Raw genomic sequence first — 25,166 nt, forward strand, 5'->3', positions numbered from 1 at the left:
GAGAGTGTTGTTCGTGTTCGTTATGAGCGTCCTCCTAATGTCCTGCGAAGCACGAGCTGCTTTTTTTTGGTAAGTTTTTCTTCCATTTCGTTCGGTTGCTTGCGTCGTGTTCGGTGCCTGCTTCACCGTAAACAAGTGTTGAATCGTTGAAAGTGAAATAACAGAAGAATGATGTTGCGAAATTTAAGCAAACGCGAAGTGAATAAAATCATTCACCAAATTCTGAAGTTCAAGTATTCGGTAAATAAAACGACATGCTGAAAATGGAAAACGAATAAAGATTTTAAAAGAAGGTCCCTCTGGCGTTCGCTTTGAATTGGAGTTCGTTTGATGACCAACATTTGTAATTTTTATGTAACGTATACGTATTTATGAGGAGAAGGAATGATATTGTAAGTAAAAATAAACTCGCGCAAGAAGGGATCGTTGAAACTGTTGAATAAAATTTTATTATTAAATCTGGCAACACTGTTTACTGACCAGATCCGTGACAGAGGTTTAGACCAGTTCTGTCACTGGATTAGAAAAAGATAAAAAGGAAACCCCCACTTGAAAGCATCATAACACAGGCGGTGATTCCATTTCCAAGATGATCGACTTTGTGGGAATCGTTTTTGCGATTTTAATCGTCATAGGTGGCATCGTCGGCTATATGCGAGCAGGTAAGAACAAATACAAAATAGTCGGAGTTTGGCAAAAGATTTTAAATGTTTTCCGCATTCGCCGTATAGGCTCAGTTGTTTCGCTGTATGCTGGATTGATTTTCGGCGTAGCAATCGGGGCCGGTGCATGGTGTAATTCGCTACAGGAACCATTCCCATACGTACAGCTGGTCGTACTCTCGTTGCTGATCATCGTAATGATGGTCCGGTTCTACAAAACCAGGGCATTTATGCCGCCGGGAATGATACTACTGCTATCACTGTGCGTCATGGTGTGGACGGTCTTCATCTATGGTGACTATTTCAGTTTTATCTCCGGTTCAAACGACAAACCAATTCCGGTAAACGGCACAATTAACGTACCCAACGATGGTCGTACACTAGAGTGACATTCTAGAGCGGGAGACTGTGGACTAGCTTATTGGGCTTGACCTGTAAGCACAAGGTTTCAAAATGGGAGAGCGCATTTTGTAGGGTATTTACGTCTATGAATGAGTGTGTGTTTAAGAACATTTTCGCTACATAATTATTACGATATTACTTGCCAAGAAGAGAACTATTGTCGCTTGAATCGTTGTAAATGTTGTGCCAAAAATAACAATGATACGCATCCAATTTTTAGCAAGAAGGTGACTAGAAGCTGAACTCAAACCACAATCTCGAATCTCAGGAAATCGTAACTTTTGAAATCGATATTTTTTAGTGTCGTATGTAGATACTATTCTGGAGCACACAGAACGTATGGAATCGAACGGAAGAGGAGTAGAGATACATCGATGTAAAACTGCATCAATTATGTTGCAATTTGAAGCACGTTATTGAACGGTTACAGGAACATATTACGACACAAAAGTTAAGTTGAACAAAGATCACAGAGGCATTCTATACAAAATTTTGAGATCAATAAAATTGATTACTAAACTTGTTTCCTGAATTTATTTCTGCGCTGAACAAGCGCCCGCAAGGATAGGACATAACATCGATCGACGCCCGAAAAGAGTGTTAACCCAAAAGTCAACTTGTCCGGGACTAGATGAGATTGAGAAGCGACCCCCATTCATAGCAAAAAATTGAGCAGCCAAATTGAACCGATTTCAGATTTCCAATACCAGGAGAGCATGTTTTTCAAGCAAGTACTAACCAAGCAAGCCCAATTCACGCGCTTCCCGGTAGATGGCGCGCAACTTCGTATGCAATGTTGCAGCACGCAGCATGCAAGTTGTGGAGTTGCTTAGTTAACCCTCAAAGGACAAAGAAATTTTACTAAAGAATAATAAAATAAAATTAAAATTTCCGAAACTTTATGAACTCTTCTTTTCGGAAATATCTTTGTTTTAGCAAAGGAAAATTAATAAAACAATTGAAACGAAGAGATACTTTAAGTAAAAAAATAATAGTAACGAAACAGCTGGTTACAGCTGGTAATTGTTTTTCTGATTTTTTTTTCATCTAGGTAACCATTTCTATAACTCTGTTCCTGCTAATGATACCACCATCAAAACAACAGTGAAACACCATTGGGCAAATCTGGTTCTTTATTTATTTAATTAGGCTTTATTTTGCATAGTCCTTTCTCATACATTTACATCTTACATATTAGTTACTCGCACAACATTAAATTAAATTTTAACATGACTATGATACAACTGTAACAGATTAAGCTTGGAACTAGTTTCATGTTACGAATTAATGATAGTTGTAATGTAATTTCAAGTATCATTAGCTTGCATGTACGATTACTCTGCAATTTTCTATTCTCAGTGATACCTAATAAAAAGTACGAGATAAAAGGATAACTAATGCACTAGAAATCCTCATTCGGTGAGTTTATCGCGTAAAATGTGTCATAGCGCTTTTGAAACCGAAACATCAAAATACACACCATTAACTTAATCCTTTGCTAATCATATCGAATTCTACCTTACATGAGAGCGATTAAATGACGATTTTTTACTTTGGCATTTCTAATCCCGTCCTGGCGCACTCAACTCGTCTAATTGAAGCATTAGCTTAACTCAACGGTTTTTAAGCTGTGTGTTAAACAATGTACAAACTATTGCTAGGGTTACGATTATTTTCATGGAAATGTATAGGGCCTTCCAACAAATGTGTCTGGAAAACGAATCATTCTAAGAGAGGAGACAATATACAAGCCATAACAATAAAAATAGGTCCTGATTAAGTGCCATTAAAATAAGTTGATAGTCAAAGATAGATTTTCGTTGACTCGGATCAACCAACCTTTCAATGCCAGACGATGGTCAGCAGTTATAGCATTGAAATACGACTGTCGTCGCCAAATCGCTCGCTTGGTGTGATGTTCTTTCCAAACGGAAACGTTTCGAGCGATGTCTTGTTGCTTTTGAGCCAGAAGGAGAACAAGGTAAGGATCAATAAAACTAACGATAAAATAATAGGCCTGTTACACAATAGGACGCGGTAGCGGCTAGTAAATAAATTAGAGAAAATTATGGTATTAGAGCTAACTGAGCTACATTCTTCTTGCAGAATGTGTGAAAGCGAGGGAATTGAAATGGGGTGTGATTTATGCTCGCCCATGTAAACAGGCAAGAATCAAAGGTCCTATAGGCGCGTGGAAAGGTAATACAATAAATAAAACAAAAGTATCCGTCAGGTCGGTCAACTCATTCGCAAGTAACCTCCTGCTTCGCCACTAGAAGTCGCGAAGGGTACAATTTTCCGCCAACTCAACTTCCTTCATGATGGATGTAGTGTTGTGATTCCCTAGTATGGCTAATGGAAGGCACCCGCACCAAACCGTCGATACAGTATTACTAGCACCAGCAGAAGAAGTTTCGTGCTGGACATCTGTTTGACTGCCGTGGAGGTGTGTTCGGCAAACTCCATGAACAGATGATATGGGCATTGGCTCGGTGCTTTTACGTACGTGTCGAAGACGGGATACTTGAATATTTCTGACGCCTGTGGACGAAGAAAGGAATATTATTAGCACTGTGCATTCTGTGTAACCCAAGGATTTTCATTGATGCTTACCACGGAAATGGAATCACTTGAAACGCGACAGAACGTCATGTGTTTCCCGGTGAGAATGCTCTGTTCAACCCGCCTGGTAAACAGTGGCTCCGACCATGGAAGTTGATTCAAGTGTGACAGAAAGGTGCGATCATGAAATTCAACCGGATCCGATATGATCAGCTTGTTCAGTATCGACTCCTTGTACAGGATGTCCTCCTCGTCGATGATGCTGTATTCTTTCGCATTTTGAAGTGCTTTGATTGCAAGTTGGTTCTGCTCATCATCCACATCACCGCCCGGAGCAAAGTTTGGAAACACGGTCGTAGGGAGCAGATCGAGAATGTTGCCGTTGTACAGGAACAGGTTCTCCACGTCGGTCATGTTCATTGCGTAGAACTGAAACACACCGAACGTTTCGAAGAACTCCTTCACCGGTGTCATGCTGTAACAACCGGCCAGTTCGATTTTTGGGTAGTAGGTTATGAATGAAAGGCACATCTCCTGCTTTGTGGAGTACCCCCCGAGTGTGGGACGTCGTCGACCAACAGTCTGAAAAAGAAAGAAAAATCTTTATTGTTCCCGTTGTTGTATAAGGAAGCTATAACAGATTCTCCATTTCATGAAATTCATTCAAAACAGTAAGATAAAGCTTTGAATAAAACATTCCAACTCATGGATTGCGTTTTTCCGACTATAATTCTGCACATTGCATACCTCGTAGGCGCAATCGGTGATGAGATAATCTCCCGGTAGAACGTTCGTTTCATTTTCCAGTTGACGGATCTGCTGGAAGTTATGGTTGTAATTATCGTCCTCCACGATGCGTGGTAACTCCTTCCCATCGCGAACGTGCCGCAGCTTCATCTTTCTGCCCGCTACATGCGAGTGCAGGGCCGCCGAGACAATGTTGATGCCTTCGGCCGGGAATACGGCACCGGTACACGACGGTCCACAGATTCCGACGTTGCGATACAGCTTCTGTCCAGGTGGGATCATCTGCGTGTCGGACACGGACACCCCGGATATCATCATGCCGGCGTCATGCTTTCGGACGTGCCGTGTGTAGTGTATGCGAAAGCCGGAATGGTCCAACACACGCTTCGCACGCGGATTGTCGTAATGTACCTCGAGCATATAATACTTCGGGGCGCCCTTATCACCACCGATCGGGATCCCGATGTGTTCGGGAAGGAATTGGCCCGATGCACCGACTCCCCAGGTCGCTACCGGTGTGATGCACGAGTCCCAGTCGCGTGGTGTCAGAAGATTGCTGTTGCAGACCGCACCACTGCTCTTTACCCATACGTCCCAAGAGTTTGGATCCGAGCCAGGGTAGGAATTGGTGGAACACTCAAACAGTGTCATGTGGTGCACAAGCGGTTGTTTTGTTGAGCTGCAAGTAAACGGAAAAAGGTCATCGCATTAGCGGAAGTAGTAACGTTGAACATGGAGAGAGTTTCGGAAACATACACAAATTACAACCTAGTAATGCAATTGTTGTATTTCAAATTAGTTTTTTCTGAGTTTCACTCCATACACAATTACGATGCTCATGGTGTTATGTCAGACATCAATCAAAATGTTAAAATATGACCTTCATTTACACAGCCGTGCAAAACCAGTGATCCTATTTCAATCACAGCTCCTATTCAACAGCCTTTGGTACAGGATTGCTAATTAAGCACACCGACATGATGGGTTGATTAATTTAAATTCCCTCCCATAGCTTCTCGTAATGTACAGTTGATGTTAGTTAGAGTTAGCAATTCAATTTTGAATGAGGTACATGCTACATTATTGTGCCAATATTTCCGAGGTCACCGAGAGACCGAGGAAAACGGAAATGTTACATAGAGCAGACGTGACATACGAATCGTTCTTTTGTTTAGGCGAAAAATGTGGTGTTCGATGGTTGATAATAAACTATCCTATACATCATCGGGTCTATATGTTAATCTTCAAACAGCGTATCATTATTGAATATCAAATCTATTCAATATTCAAACGCTAACCCTCGGTTGATCAATCATTAATTTGTTAATTTGTTTTATTGCTAATGATCTCTCCCTATACAAATGTTTCAAAACCGCCGCAGAGCGATATAAGTGCTTTGATTTATTGTTCAAACAGGTTCCAACATTTCCACGGGCGAAAAGTTCGACAAGATTGCTAAAGTCCGAAGCCCGACACGGACGACTTCGAAAGCGGTCATCCACATCTCGAAATGCATGCGCAAAATTTGGACGCAACCGAACGGGGCCGGGCCGTCCGGAATACAGCAAAACCTGCTCCAGATAACATCTTTACCGGCGACGGCGTCTCTGCAGGTGACAGCGGAAGCATTAACTGGTCAAGCCGAGCCGAATTTTATACCCAACGAAGGTAAACAAAGGATGAAATAAAGAAAGACCGGTCAAACAAAACGATTCATCTCCACAAACCACGACGACCTTCTTCGGTTATTAAGGGTCTACTAAATTTTAATTCGCAGCCGCATATTAATACAGGTGTGTAGTATCTGTTTCTTGCTTTTCCAACACCGGCCCGGGGGTTTGTTTGATTTACAGCTTAATTCAGTGGAAACGGCTATGTTAATACGCAAAAGTGTACGGTGCGATCGTCGAAGAATTGTGATATTTTCAAAAGAATTCTACGAAATGTACCCTAGCTTTGAGATTTTGGTTGGTGTAGTATTTGCAGACGCCCCAAGACAACAATTCATTAAAGCTTCCTATTAATATCTCAATTCCCAATTCTACAGCTCGGTGCCGTGTAGTGCACCAGTACAGTACATCTTACAGTACATTTCACGAGAGATGCATCACATCACAGCGGCTATTCGTTAGTGTGGAAATCTTTCCCTACCTTTCTTTCGTGAGCAGCGCCTCGTAACCGATTATGTGATGCTTCTCGCGCAGTGTCGGTGCCTTCAGAATTTTGCACCAGTACAGTGTGTCCATGCTGGTGTCGATGGAAACATTCTTCACCGTAACGTCCCATTGGCGTAGGTCATCCCGCTGCAGTGCGTCCGCCGGTCGGCGGAACATTGGCCCTAGAAAGTGGATCGAACGAGCGCCTCGATTAGCGCTGTGTCCCTTCAGACTGCCAGCAACCGGGTCCCGGTCACCGTACGACCAAAGGATTTTCATCGTATCCGACTGGAAGAGAACGGGAATAAAACGTACACAAAACGATTAATTTATGTGCAAAACGACTTACGAGAACGACGATACGATTGGTACGATTGCAACAATGTGGTTAAGTTTGATATGTTGTCAAAATCATGGCAGAATGCGTTTAACATTCTTGGAAATCTATACGTGCAGTCCTTGAAGGTGTTACCATGGTGATTTGTAGTTTATGATATGGAGTGGAAATCCTATGCCAGGTATGTCGTTAAAGTGAAACGGATCCTTGAAAGCAGGACGATATTCCATTAAGAACTTTCCTTTCATAGCTGACTGACTTGTCCTTTGAACACTTTTTACTCACACGAGAAGTTTCTATCCTTGTAAAACGAAAATCTGAAGTGTTGGACAAACTTTGGAGTGCGATAAGCATTGTAATTCTATTCACTGAGAGCATCTTAGCTTATAGCATGGCGCAGAGATGTTTTTCTGTTACAATTGGACACTAGCGTAATACGTGTACGCGTGAAAGTTGTTGAAGAAAACAAATCTCGCCCGTTTCTTTTCATTACGGTTAGCAAATTCCTTGTGAATTCCGTACCGGCAAAAGCTATCTCAATTACCAGCGTTATAAGAAGTTGATGTTAGAATGTATTCGGAGGCCAGGGATTATTTGTAATTAATCGCACAGAGATTATTTGTCTAATGAAGTAATGCGAATTTCGTTTGTTTCTGGGAGACGAGCATGAGCTCAAATTTTTGAGACCATTAGAGTAATTTCAAACTAACCACTCAAACTAATTATGCATTGATCGTTTTTTTGTGAAATTCTTCGGTTTTCGGTAATACAATCGATTGGATTTACCGATGAACATCGTGCTGTGTCGACCTGTTGCCTGTGCCGGCTAAGTGTTTACGACCTTTGGAAAGCAACTTCGCCAATCAGATCAGATTGCTTCTCGCCCAGTAATGAAGTTTTTTTTTTCATAAGAACCAAGTATGAGAGCACAGCTATTTTTGCGATCATGAGCGTAAATAAGCAACAAAACAATTTACAAGTGTGAAAAAATGACAAGTTTATAATTGAAGTGAATAGAATGAAAAACTTTTAATTTTTCTCATTCTCCTTCGAACCTTTTTAGTGTTTCTTTGTACTCCATGCTACATGTTGGTTGTTTTCCCACCATTTTTTCTGTGTCTAATGGGGAAAGTTTTATTTTTATGTTGTTAAGTCAATGGTAGGCGGTTAAAAAAACTTTACTGCGACAAAGAGTGAGGTTAAGGATGCTAAAAATAACATCTCTTGCTATACAAACGTAAATGCCGTAGGGGTTAGGTTTGTGTGCTAGGCGAATGGATATTAAAGTACTTAAACAACACGTGGGATTTATGTTTGCTAAATGATACCGAACACATAACTATTTCAATGTTGAGCTTTAATTTTATTATAAAACAAACAAAAAATAGTTAACAAAGAAGGTTGCATGGTTTTCTGGAAAGTTATCTAACTTTTTAGATCATTATTTTCATTTGAAATGGCATTGCTGAAGGATACTTTCGCTGGGAATACAAATGACCTCTAAATGCGCTTACTAAAAACGGACTAAAGCAGCTATAACGTTTCTATACAAGTCTCCATTAGACATAAAACTCACTAAGCTTTGGGAGAATACAATTATATCCCAAGGGTGTGCATGAAAAGCCATACCAAGCGTAAGAAACGAAGAACAGCTAAATTCTGGATCTGGACACTTTGGCATTTTTAAAGAGTTTCACTGCGGATGTGTGGGATATTGCATCATTGCACATAGGACATAGTTTTTTTTTTGCTAAGTCAAGCAAATACAAATGGTTGAACCACTTCAAACGTGTCCTTTATTTTGTGTCTGTCCCAACACCATGGGACGGCTTTGGGAATTTAATGTGATAGCACTACTGTGCACTAAGCAGCAAGGGGGTATCAAAACGACCATTGGCGTTTAAGAGGGAGAAGAAAAATGGACTAGTAATACGTATGTAGACAATAAACGGTTGTTTGCACTCGTGTTTGCACAGCGTTCGCAATATTGGTGTACGAGTAGCAGTAAAGGACATCTGCAACGCTGAAGTTGACTATGATATTAATTTTTCAACTACAATAGAGTATGCGTTTTTCCTACCAAAGATGCCAGTAAAACTATTCAATATTAAAAAGTTTATTGTCGCTATCGGTTACTTACTCCAATGATCACGTCATGAGGATCACACGTCTCCAGTGCCCGCCGGAAGGTGACGCTAGTGTGCGTTAGATTCTGGAAGCCGCTCTCGATGTGATAGTTCTGCGTGTCGTCCTGTACCGGCATATGATGATTGTCCTTCGAAACGTGGCAATCCTGCAATAGAACATGGAATGACAAAAAAAAACAATATAAATAAAACTTCCTAGGGAAATCCAATCAAGGTTGCGCCGAATCCATTTCCATGGCGTAGATTAGGTTAGAGCTGCATCGTTGCAATGTTCAATCAAAATCGTGTCATAGTAGGCATTGCATGAAATGCTATGGACTGATAGTAATATTGATGGTTTAGTCTATTTTGGTGTTTTTAAACAATTTTCGAATCACCGCTGAGCGAATGTAGACTACACGGCCTGGGTGTACCTTTGCAATACAATTGTACAGGAATTATGCGGGAAGAACCTTCCCAAGGGAAGATACAGGACTTACCCTGCATGCTAGCGTATATAAGCTTCATCGGGTATGATTATGTGAAAGGGGAGAGCTTCACCAGAAACAAACAAAACCACTAGAAAGTACTCAATCTGCATTAAAGCACCTGCTCGTCTGTTCGTTGCTCTCGACACAAAATGAATGACGAATGGGCGTTGAGGCAACTCACGTCACACCATAAAACACCGGAAATATGAGGGATTTCCGGATCGGGGTCAAATGAAGGTAGGTCCTGTAACGACCGTTTCGTACTATCAGGGTTAGCTTCGGTTTCGGTACCGTAATTAATTAGCAAACCAAATGGAGGTACCACCCCGTCAACCGGAACCTCTGCCAGGTTTCCGGTAGCTATAATTAGTTTAATATTTAGCGTTCGTATCCTTCCTGCCGTGGGGAAAACAAATGGCGTGAAGATGCGTGGAGATGGTTTGGTTTAAATTCAGTTCCTCGGTAGAGTAATCTTTAAGCAGTGCAAAAGGTTACTACACCTGCGTTAAAATAGCTTAACCTTGATAAGTTTTTTGCAAGAAATGAACAACATTTTCCAACATTTGCTTGAGGCTGCTCAAGTTCATTGCTAGCTCATTGAAGGATTGTTGAAGGGAAAGAGAACTCGCGTCTGTTACGTTCTCTTTCACCCGAAAGAAACTTCCCTATACAATGGCACGATCGTGACTGAGAGCAGAATTTCTATTGTCACCTTCAGGCTAAAAAAGAAAATCACGTCGTCTTTTTTCGATCGATACTAACAACTGCATAAAGTTTTTCCAATAATTGTAGCATCGCGCCATCACTCGCGCCAATGCTCTGATATGGAATGCCAAGGAATGAATTTGAGTGGGCACGAAAAAGCTTTAAAGTTTTCCTGTACTGGTTTGATGGTCGTTAGGTTTTTCCTCTCCATTTGGTGGCGGAAAATCGGCAACGTGTTGTGATAGACAGAGGAGGAAAACTACGAAACTGTACCACTCAAACTGTATTTGCTTTCTGATTCTGGTTTCATCGTTTGTCCTTTTTTGCTTAAGGGAATTTAGTGATTTGGCCAATTCAACAAGTTTTCCACGGCATTTGATTGACATTTAGATTTTTCGTGGTTCATTTGGCCTTCAAGCAAATTTAATATTGAAAAGAAAATAGTTATTGTAAAATGAAATAAAACCCATGAAACCAGAACTTTAACTTTAATTTATTATATTTTAGTAAATTTTATTATTTTTAGAACATTTTTTTGATAAGAAGTTAGTTTAGAACTTAACACTTCATGTTTTCCCCTATTCATAAAACTATGGACATCACAACTTTCTACACCACCTTATTGACGTCATTTTATGAGACACAACATTAGAAAAGGAAAAAAACCCTAAGATGTGGGATGTGGCAAACTTTGGTAATATTGTGCAGAAACACACAACAAACCACATAAAACAACACGTTGCAACACACGTCAGAAAGCAACTTCGAATGTTTGGTAGAACGGTTTTGGTGGATCCATTTCAACAAGTGCGTGTGTGTGTGTCTATTTGGGTGTGTGAAAAACGAATGCCAAGCCTATTCAAGTTCCTATCGGGGTTTTCGCCTCGGAATTTTCCTTCCTGCGAGGCTCTTTTATCACCCGCAGCACGGTGAAAACTTTCGCCAGGAGTGGGAAATAAATTTGTCTAGCATAAAATATCAAACCCAGCGAGTAGGTGTAGAGGCAGTGGCGTCGCTTGCCGTGAATTTCACTAAACGATAGCGCTTTTTCTGGTTTCGAAGCTTATTTGATGGGTTTCCTTTCTGAATTTGTTTACCAAAACACTGAATTAATCTTTATAACGAAACGGAGATAGCATACAAGGAAGACGCTATCCGTTCGGTCGGTCGGTAGACGGTTTTCCTATTTTTAGTACCACTTTTCGTAGGAAGTAGATTTTCAAGCAGCATGGAGCTTAACGCTTTAAAGTTCTGTTTCTATAGACAACATCAATACGGTTGCATTTTGTGTCATCTAACTTGTTCAGAGATAGAAGACACCATCGCGAATCGTCAAATATTCATTGAAGTGCCGACAAGCCTTTTTCGTCGATTGTCTTTTCTCGGTAGGGTTTTCGGTAGGGGACAGTAGACTTTTGATCCACAATGGAAACGAGAATGTCACGTTTAAGATTTCATAGTTGACCCATTTCTTTAGGGGGAAATTTTCTAGCATTTATTTTGAAATGGCAAATTCAATATCATGCTAGAAATGTGCCGCACATGCATTATTAACAATGCGCTAATCATAAATAATAAGTTAGTACTGATAATATTTCGCTTGCAAATGATATCCTAACCGTAATGTATCGTTTGAGTAACCTTTAGTAAAACGCTCAAAACTTACTTGTACACCCAATGAATGAAGAAACAAGAAGGCAGAAGAAAACAATTGTAAATCAAATATTTGCTGAACAAACTACTGAGTATAATAATTTGATAAAGAAAACGCAAACATAACCCAGCTATTTTTATTTATTTTGAGTTCACATTTTCGTTGCGGTTCCAGAAAATTGAGTGCAAAATACACAACTTCCCGTGGGGCATATTAACACACTGAACCAAATACGTAATGGTGAAATTCAATTATAATTTCGACTACGTTCCGCACTAGCCTAGCCATCAGTGCTTGATATGATTCATTTTTTCCGCTGCTGTAAGTTTTACACGTAATGTTTGCGGGTTTGGAATGGATTAAGGGCAATAATTGCAAAACACCATCCGCTTTCGACTGCAATAATCTGCAATCGAGCAAATTGGATCGGATCCGATGTTGCTCGTGTGTGATTCGTAGGAAAATGTTGCCGAAAACGCACCCGCATCATGCTGGACTGCTGCGTGTAGTGAGTTTGGAGAATGTAAATTGTTTCTTGTGATAATTGATTTGTAAGCTTTTTTACTGAAGCGGAAGAAATACCTTTCACGAGGAAATATTTTTGTTGTATATAGACAGCTGCACATCCTGGGGAAAAAATGCAGTAATTTAAAACGAACTCCTAATGTTCCATTTAGCACACATTTCTCGTCCATTTCCTTGTCTTGTGCGGTGAAATATTAGATTCAGCTTTCAGTAAAACCCTTTTTTCCTGCTGCGAATCGTCGCGCCCGTCTTATATCACTCCACCACAAAAAAGGGATAACATTACCCGAAACACTGCCAGAACTCGCGCGATGGTAGCTACGGGTCGCAAGTTTGAAAAACAAATTAAGCCGGATTTGGGGAAGGAACAAATCTGGCACAATCGACCAAGAATCATCCATTTTGTGGATACGGTTTCCTACGCTGTTTCGCTTCCAATCAATCGCCGTTCGTTCTTTACAACTCAATCGAACTTTTTCGTTAGCGAATTGTGTTTTTTTTATTGCGAGCAAAAATAAGACGTGAGCTCATGGATGAAACTGAAGGTCGAGCATAAATAACCCGCCATGCGCCGCTGGTGGATAACGCGGTGGGTGGGTGTGATTTCAGTGCTAAAAGGAAAACTATCCGGATGAGAGAAAAAGTTGCTCAAATGGAGTTATTTTCCGACTTGAACAGCGATAAAAAAACGGCTTTTCAATTTCTAGTTCCTCTTTTCCCCGGAAGATGTTCACTGGGCAACTGTTCGGACAACGATTTTGGGACACCTCAAGCTGTTAGAGGGAAAACGTTCATCCTTGTTCTCCACTTTCGATAGTGCAAAGTTTTTATGAGCTCAAAAACCACAACCCTGCGTACGTTCGCTAGTGAGAAAATAGTTGTGAATCACGAAAGACCTGGGAAAAAGTTTACAACCGTTAACTTTAAGTTCGGGTTCAAACTTGTTAATGGCTGAAGGGTTCATAAATCAGTGAAATTTATTGAATCATAATCACACTACATAATTGATTGTCGGTTTTATATCAAAGCGGCTTGTTGGTATGGATTACACAATAAAGAAACTCTCAGTATCAGGAAAATGAGATGGTTAAGGGAGGTTTAATCTATCTTTCATCTCTCAACAATCAATTTTTCTTCCTGAATTGGAATTGAATGTTTTTTCTGGTTCTTGAGTTCCATATCGATAGAAGATAGGGTGAAAACTATAGAAAACTAGACAAATCTAATGAGCACAAGCTTCATGCAGATAAATATGAATTAAATAAAAAAATATCAAAAACATGTGTTGGAAGCAAAAACGTTTTTCGTTTAGAAAGAAACAACAGTTTCCCTCCAAAGTCTCTTTGCTATACTCATTCATCCTTAGATTACTTGTGTAGAAATTCGAAAACATTAAGAAGAAATAAGCGAACAAAACCGGTTACGAAAAGCAGCTCTGAACGTTGATCCTGTCAACACGTAGAATGATCGTGAACCGTAGTTACCTTTTCGTTCGATTAGTTTGCCCATTCTCAAGTTAATCTCAATGGAAAGGGTTTAGTGTTTAATTGGATCCTCGCCTTTTGGCAAATTTTGGTGAGCAATTTGATGTTTCCTCCTGCATGCAACATGGGCCCGTTTCCGTGAGAATGAAGCAGCAGCAAAAGAGGTGGAAAATGATCGAGGATAAACAATGGTCGGTCCCAGCACGCACCCTGCACGAACCACACGTTGTGGTACAAACAAGTTTTGCACCTGCATCGAACCATTCATGCACACGGCAGGGAGTATTCATTCAGCGTTTTCATCGTCAACTCGGTGGGAAGGGACTAGAATGTTTCGTGAGGATAAGGTGCTCGAGGCTGTAGTTCTCCTATAGGTCGTAGAATAATTTTGAACAAATATTGAAGTATGGTAGATTTTAATTGATAATTAATAGAAATGTACAACAAGCTCTTCATAACCTTAGTTTTTGATAGATATTATAGTGAGAAAAACATACCTTACTAACTGCACATCCCGGACATCCTAAGGCCCGGGTGCTATGTCAAAAAATATTTTCAAATTCATTACCCGTGATGCGCACATGGAAAACTGCCCCAGTAATTGATGACAGCGGACGCAGAACACAACAGCCGAAAGAGAATGTCATACCGAATACAGAAGCAGTCCAAAAATTGCATGGCTTAAATGCTTCCTAAAGCATTGCCCTAAGGCACCCAGCAAACAGACGTCCGTGTGGCCGAGAGCAATTTTGTACCCAAAAGATGATTGGGGCTGATTGCATGATTGTCGTTCGCTGTTTCAGGATTCCTGTGGTAGCGTGTAGCGCCCCAACGTAACTTCGAGGCGAGAAGGTGAATCGAAAAAGATAGCAATCAGACCGAAAATGTGCAACTTGCGTGCACCTAAATGCATCTGCGTTTTCTCCCTTTCTCTGCTGTAGTACAGAATACTCTTCAGGTGCAGGAATAGAACGTGTTCGGGCACACGAACAAAGATGTAATAAGTTTTTCGAAATCTTGAACGAAATCACCAATTTTCTTGCATTCTTCATTTAAACGAAAGAAGCGTTTGGCGGGATTCTTCCCTAAACGAAATGAAATAGCACTCTTGAAAGATCCAAACAATTTTCTGCAGGAGAAAACACATTTGTTAAAGTGGATCTACACCGCAGAAATTTGTGAGTGTTCCTGGACACGGTTCGAATAGTTCAAAATAAATTCACCCTTGAACTGTTTAAATAGTTACGATTTTATTTGCTAGACAACGTAACCCGCCAGAAAGTATGCAATCATTCGATCATCTTTCCTTTCTTAAGACAATATTTAGTTATCACTTCATCTTTTCACCAGAGTTTTCATACTGTCCAATAAGTAGCCATTGCGCACATTTCCTTCGAGGCCAGTTAAATACGCCCGGTGTATAACAACATTTCAAAACTCGATTGATCAACGAGATGTAACGAATTGTGATGAAGCATAAAACTCAACTTCAAAACTTTGCTTTTCAGGTATGGCGGAATGGTAAGATGAAAACATAATTTACAGTTCACATCAGTGAACAAGAATGGGTCAGCACCAGCCCATTACCACGAGAGTACAAAAAAGAAGTCTAAAGTATGATAAAATCAAAACCATAACCAATCTACTATCCGCTTCCTGTCCAATGATTAATGTTTTCTTATTTTTCACCGTGATTTTATTGTTTTTACGCTACTTTTCCCCACTTAATGTCTCGCAACAAAAACACAATTTCCGTACAGTTGCCTCAGTTTTGTTTCGTTGCTTTCACTGTGAACCCATAAATTATATCGCAGTCTCAATCGTTTCCGGTTTCCCGGTTTGGAAAAACGGAGCATCCCTAGGGAAGCATCAGGCGTTGGAAATGTAGCCGGACCATTCCAGGACACTTGGCCAGATTGTGAAGAGGATAGCAGTAAAAAGCCATATTTACATTATCATTATCATACTTTTGCAGTCGAAAGAGATTTTGCTTGCGTTTTAGTTTTGGTTTCTTTCCTTACCGGAGCTTCATACTTTCTTGTAGGGCAATGGCTAGACCAGAGATATCTTATCATAGCTCGATGTAGATTGGGGAAGCTTTTCCTCGAGAGCTGCTGGATATTGGGTATTTGAAAAACGAGTCGAAATCATAGGATGATGAATGGTGGCTGCTGATGAAGAGTTTTATTTCATTTTACAGTGATATTTTTTTCGCGAAGGAGAACCTCCCTTGTGACCCAGAACTGATCAACTGGGAACAGGACTGACTGGCTGTGATTTTTACTCGCAGAGATTTGTACAAGGAAAAACAGGCAGAAGTCCTTTTGAATGTCGCTGTCGTGTTTATACAGACATTCAATCGTGCTTAATTAGATTTCGATCGAAGGTTGATTGGTTGATGTTGGTTGACGATTAGCCGGGCATAAAAAAACCCCTTTAATCAGCAGTTTTAATCATTATCGATTAATTTTTCATGCATAATTTTGCAAACATTTACATGAAACCCCATTTTTTTTGCGGGAGGATAGATCCTTGGTGGAACATGCGGCAAACGAATCCATGTTTTTCCGATCAGTATTGATTTTTCGATATTGTAGCTATCCCTTCCATTTTCTAAATGAATTTAACACCATTTCGGTTGGGAAGATAGCAGCTGTCTGTTCTGAGCGCTGACGATGCTCGATTCGCTGGCCGTTCGATCCTGTCGAAACCGTCGAAAGCGAATAGCAACCGTAGGGATTACCGTAGGATTTCACAAAAAAGCGAAGCGAGATGTGCCTTGCCAAACAGAAACAACTAGACGGGAAAGAAATGACCGAATCGTTTGGCAACATACTGAAAACGAACCAAAATTGATTCAAAATTGAATTCCCTCATCATGGGAGAATCATGGCACGCACATGTAGCATCAAATGAAGCTGTAAAACTATTACTTCCTAAGTTGATAGGCCATTGGATTTAGTGGATGGGGCAGATATGGTGTTAATAGAAATTATACTACATCGAGCGGCTTTGGTTGGGGATAACGATATCGGTATTTGTTAAATAAAAAAATGTGATAAAAAATGTATTATTATTGAAAGCTATGTCGCTTTGCTAGACTTTACAATTTACTAATTGGGCTTCAAAGTTTAAAGGTTTCATTTTAAAGATAACTAAATTTATACGTCTCAAACCTACTTATTGATGGCTCGACAATTAGCAAAAATTTCTCATAAAACCACAAATGATTAATTTTATTCACAATCAACCGCTTCTTGATGGGTGTTGCTGTCTATCATTTTACGTACTTTAAAACGCTTTTTTATAGGACCATTAACTGGAGACGTACATCGATTAACTGATTCCATCGATTACAGCTCAGCATCGAATCAATTCGGGGTGAAAATAGAGACACAGATCGTGCTAAGACCGTTAAAAATAATGTTTTTTTTTTCATTCCAATTGGTCAGACGGTTCAATTAAAACGATGATTTCCGTTCACTTCATGTAGAACCAATGCTGGCAATGATGCATGGACGGTAGTAGTAGGTACTTTATAGTCCATTACAATTCAAAATGATCTATTTCACGAATCGTATCGCAATGATCGCTCAGCTAAAAAGTAATCATTACTGTAGCTATCCATGCCAACTCCCTTGAAAGCGCAAATGGCTCACCAAAAAGCAATAAAAAGCTCCTAAACAGAAGCACAGGACACCCCTGGCTGCCGTTAATTGCACCCGAATGGATCTGCACGGTATTTTGAGTGATGGGAAGCTACACTTGGCTCGTTTAAAAAATATTATTTTAAAATCCATTTCCTCTCGCCAGCAGCTCAGCTTTGACTTCATTTTCGTTAACGTTATGCTCCACTCCACATTTTGTGACTCATATGTGTTTCGTTTATATTTTTCGCCCGTTTCTTCCAGCCATTGGGCATAATCGCGCAAAGGTTTACGATTATTTTTTTAACAACATTTTTCCGTACACTGCTTCCACGGGGAAGCTGCTGATGAATTGTTGCAAGGGTACAGCGAATTTGTAAGATGGCATGCTGAAACATTGGTGGCGAAAAAATACCAGCAACAAGCTTCCAGCCAGTAAACGCCCCATCATTTCGTTCGTATCTCATTTATTCGGGACCCATTTTTTGTTTCTTGCCACCAAGCCTGGATCGCTTTGAAGCAGGAAGCTTCCCCAGTGAGCGATAAAGCTGGGTAAAAATAACTACCAAACTGAAGTTGATGCTGGTGCGGTGGACTGCTACTGGCCCGCGTTGCTTTACTGGAACTGGCAGGTTATTATTTTTCGCATTTCCCGGTTTGAGCAGCACTTACAGCTTTTGCCACTCCTGGTGACGGGAGATGGAAACGAACGAGGACTTAAAAATGAACCATGCTGCATTGATGCAGAACAGCAGCAGCAGAAAGCGTACAGCAATTTGGTGATTGTTTCAGCTAAAGATCAATCAAACGCACCAATTACAAATAAATGCCATGTACAGTGGGATGTGACCTCGAAGTATGAGGATGGCAAACATGTATGATAATATTACAGTGTGTGATAAAATTATTGCGCCGAGAAAAAATGTATCAACATAGATTTAAAACCATATGAACAATGTATATTGTTGCGTTACATCTAAATATCTCTAATTTCTGGGATGTTTTATTGCTCTCCAGGAAAAATGATACCTATTCGAAGTTGAGATATATAAAGCTTTCGCCACTTAGTTGCTATTGTTTTAACCTTACAACGACCTACATTGAAGGAATTTTAATTTAAACCGTGATTATACTGCACAACTTGCACAACGATGTACGGAATAACAACAAGGAATTCTATTGAAAGAATATCGAATTCTACCTTGGACTTCAAAGGCTTGGAAACGTTTATTTATTTTTAGTAAGATAATTGAATTACAATAAGCAATCGATTCAAGGAAAGGAGTTATCCTAACTAACGACCAAATAGGGACCAAAGGAAATGAAGCAATAACATTGCATATCCAATTGCAGAAAGCGTTTAAATAAAAAAAACTTCGTTGTTTTAAAATCTTGTCAGAAACTGATGTAAATTGAACGTCGGCAAAAGTAATTTTAATTATATTTCCCGAAGTTGTAATCCATCATTCCCGACATCCGGCTGCATGCAATGCGCTACACCAAACATAGTCCATTGATCATCGTCTTCGTCAGAAGCAAAAATTTGCTTCTTTAATCTTTCTCGTGTAGATTCTCATCGTAGTTGTACGATCGTAACGCTGTGCGTTAATTCAGTCTGCATGCGTCCACCTCCTGACGGGTAGCACTATCAGGCCATGAAAGAAAACAATGCTCCAGCTACCTCTGACCACTGGTACAACGTAAGTGCAGCCTAAAACTGTCAATTTTCCAACCCAGTATCATCGATCAAACTTTCTGATAACGGTTCATTCGGTGCAAAACCCAACGGAAGCCTTATTTCTGGTGTCCTTTTTCCGTCTCGTATCGGAATGGGATACGAAAAATTATTAAACCTTCATCCCCCTTTTCAGACCCCGGGGTGAAAGTTAGTGGTTTCCTTCGGCTTGGACTCCTACGGACATCTCGTTTGAATAACAGGTTCCGTTCTGTTTATGTTATCATTTTCATTTCACCCATGCACCATTGAAAGCATGTAAAACATTCGGAAAATGTTGCTTTTTACTTCGGTACTTACGACTAAAGGGAGGACACAAAAAATCCCTAAAGGTAGTCCCATCATCTCATCGCAGTTAAATTTGTATTAACCGTTATTTCGACCATCCCCCGGGGAAGGAAAGACTTGATGTTCGAGAGCCGGTCATTCGGGTGGTTTAATATATTAATTAAAGCATACCGATGTGCACACCGGGGGGTTTTCTCTTCCTTGTCGCGCGGACGTGGGTTGTCCTTCGGTTGGGGCATTTTGATTGGCGACCGGTTGGTGCTACCAGGTTTGACCTAAAAGCCATAAATGGACACACGAATCAGGTGAGGCGAATAAAAGAGCTCCAAATTCTGGTGCACCCTTTGCTGGTGTTCTAGAGTGCTGTGCTTGTGCTCAAGTGTAACGATCGGTGCCTGACATCGTTGTACGGTGAAGGTTGTAATTATGGTATGATAAGACTTCTTTCGTCAGTTTTTAAGCGAAATGGAGCAGGAAAACGTTACCAAATCCTTTTTCATATGAACGCAGGGATAGCTACATGGAAATCAGATCTGATAAAAACTATGGGTTTGGCTCTACGTTGAAACATTTTTATGCACAGACAGGCGTTTTGTAGAGATGCAAAGATGTAGAGTATTCTGAAAAGAGTTGGAATGTGATTCAAATCTTGGCAATATTTGTCGTCTCGATAAGAGAGACAAAAAGTATTTCGAAATATGCAATAGAAATGTTGTTGATAATGGTTCGTAACTGTGAGATTAGTTTACAAGATTTTTATTCAAATACTATTACATTTTAACGTCGTCCGGTTTAAAAATTATTATTATTATTATTGTTATCTAAGTTGAAAATACGGCATTGCCGTCATAATGGAATTTAAATAAAAAAATATTGTTATCTAACAAGATCTTAAACATAAAATTTATACAACTAGAGCACATTAACAGTGAAATTATAATATAATAAACCAGCTGAAACACAAATACCACGCTGCAAGATTTCTGAAGAAGAGTTGTAAAAGCGGCGTTTGAACTTCTGATATCATTTTGATTCCAAATAATACCGAAGCAATCTTATTAGCACAAATCACACCGCGAGCAAATTGTTAACAAACAGAACGTACATGGTATAATGATATGACGCTAAACCCTCGTTCCAAACTGAAGGTTTGCCGCAAGTTAGCTTTTTCATCTTCGAACTTGCGATGGTAACCCAATCTCATGCCCATAAATCAGTGATTTCTGAAATGCAGGACATGTAAGAAGGATCGCTTATTAAACGTTGTTCTGTGGTCACACGTGCGTTGGAAAATTAATACGAAGAAAATCCGCGACTTATCAGAGAACAAAGTTACAAACAAACTTCCTCCTGATAGCTTCCGATGCCACAAAAACCGGGCTAACGAACCTTTGTCTTTGGGACAATATGGGGGAGCTGAAGATTTTTACCACTTCGAGACTTTAGAACGATTTTGAACGAAACAACGAATCGCTATTTAGCCATTCGACAGTTTCGAGGATGTTTGCTTTGAAATCTAGTTTCCGAAGGAAACCACATGGGAACGTAGCGAAATTTATAGGCAAACGACAGCCTTTGAAGATGGGTTCAAAGTAAAGCCAGAAAAAAGGAACAATCGATGCAATCGGTAAAAGGGTGGGTTTACCGTAATCAAATTGCTCTGCCGTTGACACAGACACGAAAGCAGCCATTTAAAGCGATCGATTGACGTGTGAGTGGGTGTTATTTTCTAGCTCAACTCTTTGGCGGAGACTCACGTGTGTAATCGAATGATCTTTCCGCGATTAGATTTACAACACAGTGCGGTTTAAATTGGGAACTTGTTAGTACCGCGTGTAGTTGTTTAGCAGCGCCTGGAAAGCTTTATTTTGTTGTGATTGATTACTCTGACAGCTGTCAAGTACTTAAATATGCAGCATTTCGCAGAATATTTCAATTGTTTTATGCAGTGCAATTTACATATACTAAATGAAAAAATGGTCTATTGTTACTGTGCAGTTAATATTCGAAGCAACATCCTTATTGAGTAACCCTTATTGAGTGGTTTGAAATAAAGGGATATCTGGGGCGGCCCTGTACCATGATGGTAGCGGTGCCGGGCTTCACACGAACAGACCGGCCCAAAATCCCATCCCGACCACTGCTCCGTAGGCAGAAGTGACTTTGAAGCTATGGGTAAATGTAAGCTGGAAGCCAGAAATGGCAGGCCTAGACCTCTTGAGGGTGTTCTGCCGATAAAGAAGAAGAAAGGAAATTCTGTACTGCGCAATATTTAATCGGCTCGATTTTCAAAATTTCTTGGAATTCGTAAATTATTTCATATAAGATTCGTAGCGTTCCCAAAATGAACCAGATACGCAAGACATGACGCAACAGAGATATGATGGACAGAATTTCCCAGAACGGATACAAATCAAATGCTACCAACTGTTTGAAGTAAAGTACTCTCTTGCATCTGGCGAAGACAAAGATGTACTAGAAAATAATAGAAAAAAAACATCACACAACGTAGGTGACATCCGCATGTCAGCGTGACGGGGTAAACATTTATCGCTACGTGACGTTCGCATCAAGGTAGCTGTTGACGCAAAACACTCCGATTGGAATTGTTTCGCACGAATGAAATCGTCCCATGTTTCTGTACGAAATGACAGCCTATAGACGAATTCAATCACATTTTGCAAGGAGAGGAGGATTTCTTTTTTTAGTTATGTCCTTGACTCCTGCCAACGCTCAGATATCGGAGCCTATATGGACATTTTATAGGGAAATATAGTGAGGCTATGTGTGCCATGGCTGGGGCTGGGGTGCCAATTCAATAAAAAACCTATCCATTTGCATTCTCGGTAAACCGGACGCATTTATCACCATTGAGCGAGAAACCAAAGTTTACGAAACAATATGGCAAGTATTTTAAATAAGAAAAATATCCTGCCTCACTTACCATCGCCACCATTTGGTAGGGTCGTTTACCACAAACAAATGATTCCCGTCAATTCACTCTTCAGCTCTATTAAATCTTGCAATGTTTTTCATGAATTTCAACTGCATGCGGTTTATCTCTGAACAATAGGAAGCCTTTTTCGAGGTTATGTGTATAAGCTAACCATGTAACACAATGTAACTGCCTCCCATGTTTACCCAAATGTGGACCAAAAATTCGCCAGACCATGAACTTCCCTAAAGCTTCCGCCCCAGTACCGTGGCAATGCAACTCCCGGCGTTTACCGCACCGTAATGGCACGCAACCGCAAAACCTTCAAACGAAATGTGAAAGAACGTTCTGTGTTCCTCCGTCTGCTGATCACCATTCCCACGGGGAGATGTTTAAAAATCTCTTGAGTAACGTCCCATCGCCCATGTGTCTGCTGGTGTTGCTTCCGCAACTGCCACATGACGGGTTTGGTGCGCCTCCGGTTCGGGGTAGGTCATTGCATGAAAGTGCCTGCCTTCAAGCGTGCTTCCGGTTAGTGCTGAGTGATGCTTTTGTTTGCAAAATCACTCTACCCATTCCTTCCCTCGCTCTCTCTGGGGAAAACTGCAAAAAAGTACCAGATGATGGTGGTTGTGATAGTTGAGTGGCTGAGGGTGCAGTGCCATCATTATGGAACCGTCACGTACGGTGGCTTATTACAATGGGCCCCACTGCGGTAAGTATTCGCGCCCGAGGTAAGATTTATGCAAAATGCAAAATCGCAATCCCAAAACCTCAAAACTGTGACGACACTGGGAAACCCTTTTCCCGTCAATTGAATATGGAAGTGTGAACGGCATAGTGGAGGACATCTTTTACGGAATTCTATTGGAACGCGCCGAGAAGCATTTTTTTATTGTGCATCTGACGTCCTTTTCATCAAAGTGGCGTAATAAAACCATTCGCTTTCGGATGAATTCAGATGGATGGAATTACTTGGGGCTATTCCTCTTGTTTAACGACACATATTTGCTGCTTCGTTTATAGTCGACGAATGTATTAAAGCGCTCAACCCCTCTTTACGTGCCGCAAAAGCTTTAAACGCACGGGAAAAGCTGAAAGAGCACTGACGTTTACGCTGATGTCCGCTGCGATTAAACCGCAATCACAATAAAAACAATGGCCAACACCACTTCTGCGTGGTACGAATTCAGCCACAACCGCAACAGGATGAAGGAAGGCGTACTCGTTAGCGGGATCGGTATTTGATAACACAAACAGTCCAGTAAACAGCTCGTTTACGTTTGCGTTGACATTGTTTCGATTTTCGATAAAATTGGGTTTCGCTTCTGTTAATCGCCGCAAGGACCGCAGTTCGATGATGGTGGATCATTAGCGGGAAAAGCATCAAGCCATCTTGGCGCAAAAAGTGCGTTGTTCGATTATTATTCAGGATTTAAACATTTTAAATTGAAATTGTAATAAATTTTACTTGTTTAAAACATAATTCCTCCTCTATATACTATGAAAATATACCTTAAGCCAACTACAATTGTATCCTTATTGAAGATATTGATTTGATAGCAATACGTTACATTAATCACTCAATTAGTGTACCGTGCTTTGCAAAACTTTAAACATTAGAAGCATCAGTTGCCGGTATCCACCAGTTTTCGTGTGATTTATTTCTAAATCTTCACACCGTTCCGCGCCCTTGAAAAGGGGCACAATTTATTATCCTGTCACTGTTGCTACATCCGTGACCCGATCGAGACAGGTAAGCACAGCATCACAGGGTTAGTAGGGTTGTCCAAAAATCACGACATTTGCAGCTTTTTGTCTGTGCTTTGAGTGTCGTTGAAGATGTGCAGTGATGGTGCCAATACTGAACTACTTTTCTCATCATCACCAACGGGAACGTAGCCGTGTGTTTAACGGTCGGTAAATTTCGCTCTAGGTGTTCGCCCTGCAACCGGATGTGTATCATCATGTTTCACACACTCGGTTTCGTGCTGGTTGTACATGTGTTTGTGGGTAAGGGTAACAAGATTGAGAGCCTCAGGAATCACATCGAACATTGAGCCCGGCAAATTGTTTCCGGAGTAGACGCCATTTACGTGACAGGAAGGATATCGACTGTTTGGCAAAGAATTAATGCGTTGTTAAGCTAGCCTTTGGTAAGATTTTATGGAACGTGAAAAGAAAGGGAGAAAGAGTTTATGGAGGAAATTGGAGACCTGATTCATCTGATTTACCATTCCGATAAACTGTGTAAGCTGTAATATCTGAATCTGGTGAAGTTACTAAGCACTTTTCGTCTATTGTTTAAATATCCATTAAAGTTCATTTATTCTGCACTACAGCAACATACAGCAACACTTGCCGAAAATATGTTGAAGTCGGAACAGAATATGTTAATTGGGGGGGTATCAACACCACGAGTAATGAACGACTCTGCACGTGGTTGCACCTGCGACTCACTGATTTTCTCACCTCAGTTTGATCTTTGAGCCACTGTCAAGCACTTTCCGATTGAGTGCTGTTAATCCTTCGTTTGATTTCGTTTGCTCGTCGTTTGCTCGCATAGAATCTACTAGGATAAGGCTTCCGTTGACTTTCAAACACGCACCACTTCGCATACAAACGAGAAGTAATGCCACGTTGTGCATTCAAATCACGTCGGTTTCTAGCATTTTGCCTGCTCATTAGCAAACGTTTGCATGGTTGGTTT

The 25,166-nt window shown here is 40.5% G+C and overlaps 2 protein-coding genes across 2 annotated transcripts in view; one reads left to right on the top strand and one right to left on the bottom strand.

Annotated features, from left to right (window-relative positions):
- Positions 1-535: 535 nt before the first annotated feature.
- On the top strand, positions 536-1,577 carry LOC128298097 (transmembrane protein 14 homolog). The gene is made up of 2 exons (XM_053033832.1): positions 536-662; positions 732-1,577. The coding sequence occupies exons 1-2, from the start codon at positions 590-592 to the stop codon at positions 1,049-1,051; spliced, it is 393 nt and encodes a 130-aa protein (XP_052889792.1). The 5' UTR covers positions 536-589; the 3' UTR covers positions 1,052-1,577.
- A 1,839-nt stretch (positions 1,578-3,416) lies between these two features.
- LOC128298310 (MOXD1 homolog 1) overlaps positions 3,417-25,166 on the bottom strand; it is a 41,313-nt gene continuing 19,563 nt past the window's right edge. The window contains exons 2-6 of the mRNA XM_053034060.1: positions 9,007-9,159; positions 6,525-6,817; positions 4,374-5,052; positions 3,678-4,208; positions 3,417-3,605 (exon numbers count right to left, since the gene is read on the bottom strand). Of these exons, the coding sequence (XP_052890020.1) occupies positions 3,417-3,605; positions 3,678-4,208; positions 4,374-5,052; positions 6,525-6,817; positions 9,007-9,159 (1,845 nt within the window). The remainder of the gene's footprint in view (positions 3,606-3,677; positions 4,209-4,373; positions 5,053-6,524; positions 6,818-9,006; positions 9,160-25,166) is intronic.

The sequence above is a fragment of the Anopheles moucheti genome, chromosome 2 (assembly GCF_943734755.1).
Source record: "Anopheles moucheti chromosome 2, idAnoMoucSN_F20_07, whole genome shotgun sequence".
Taxonomy (NCBI): Eukaryota; Metazoa; Arthropoda; class Insecta; order Diptera; family Culicidae; genus Anopheles; species Anopheles moucheti.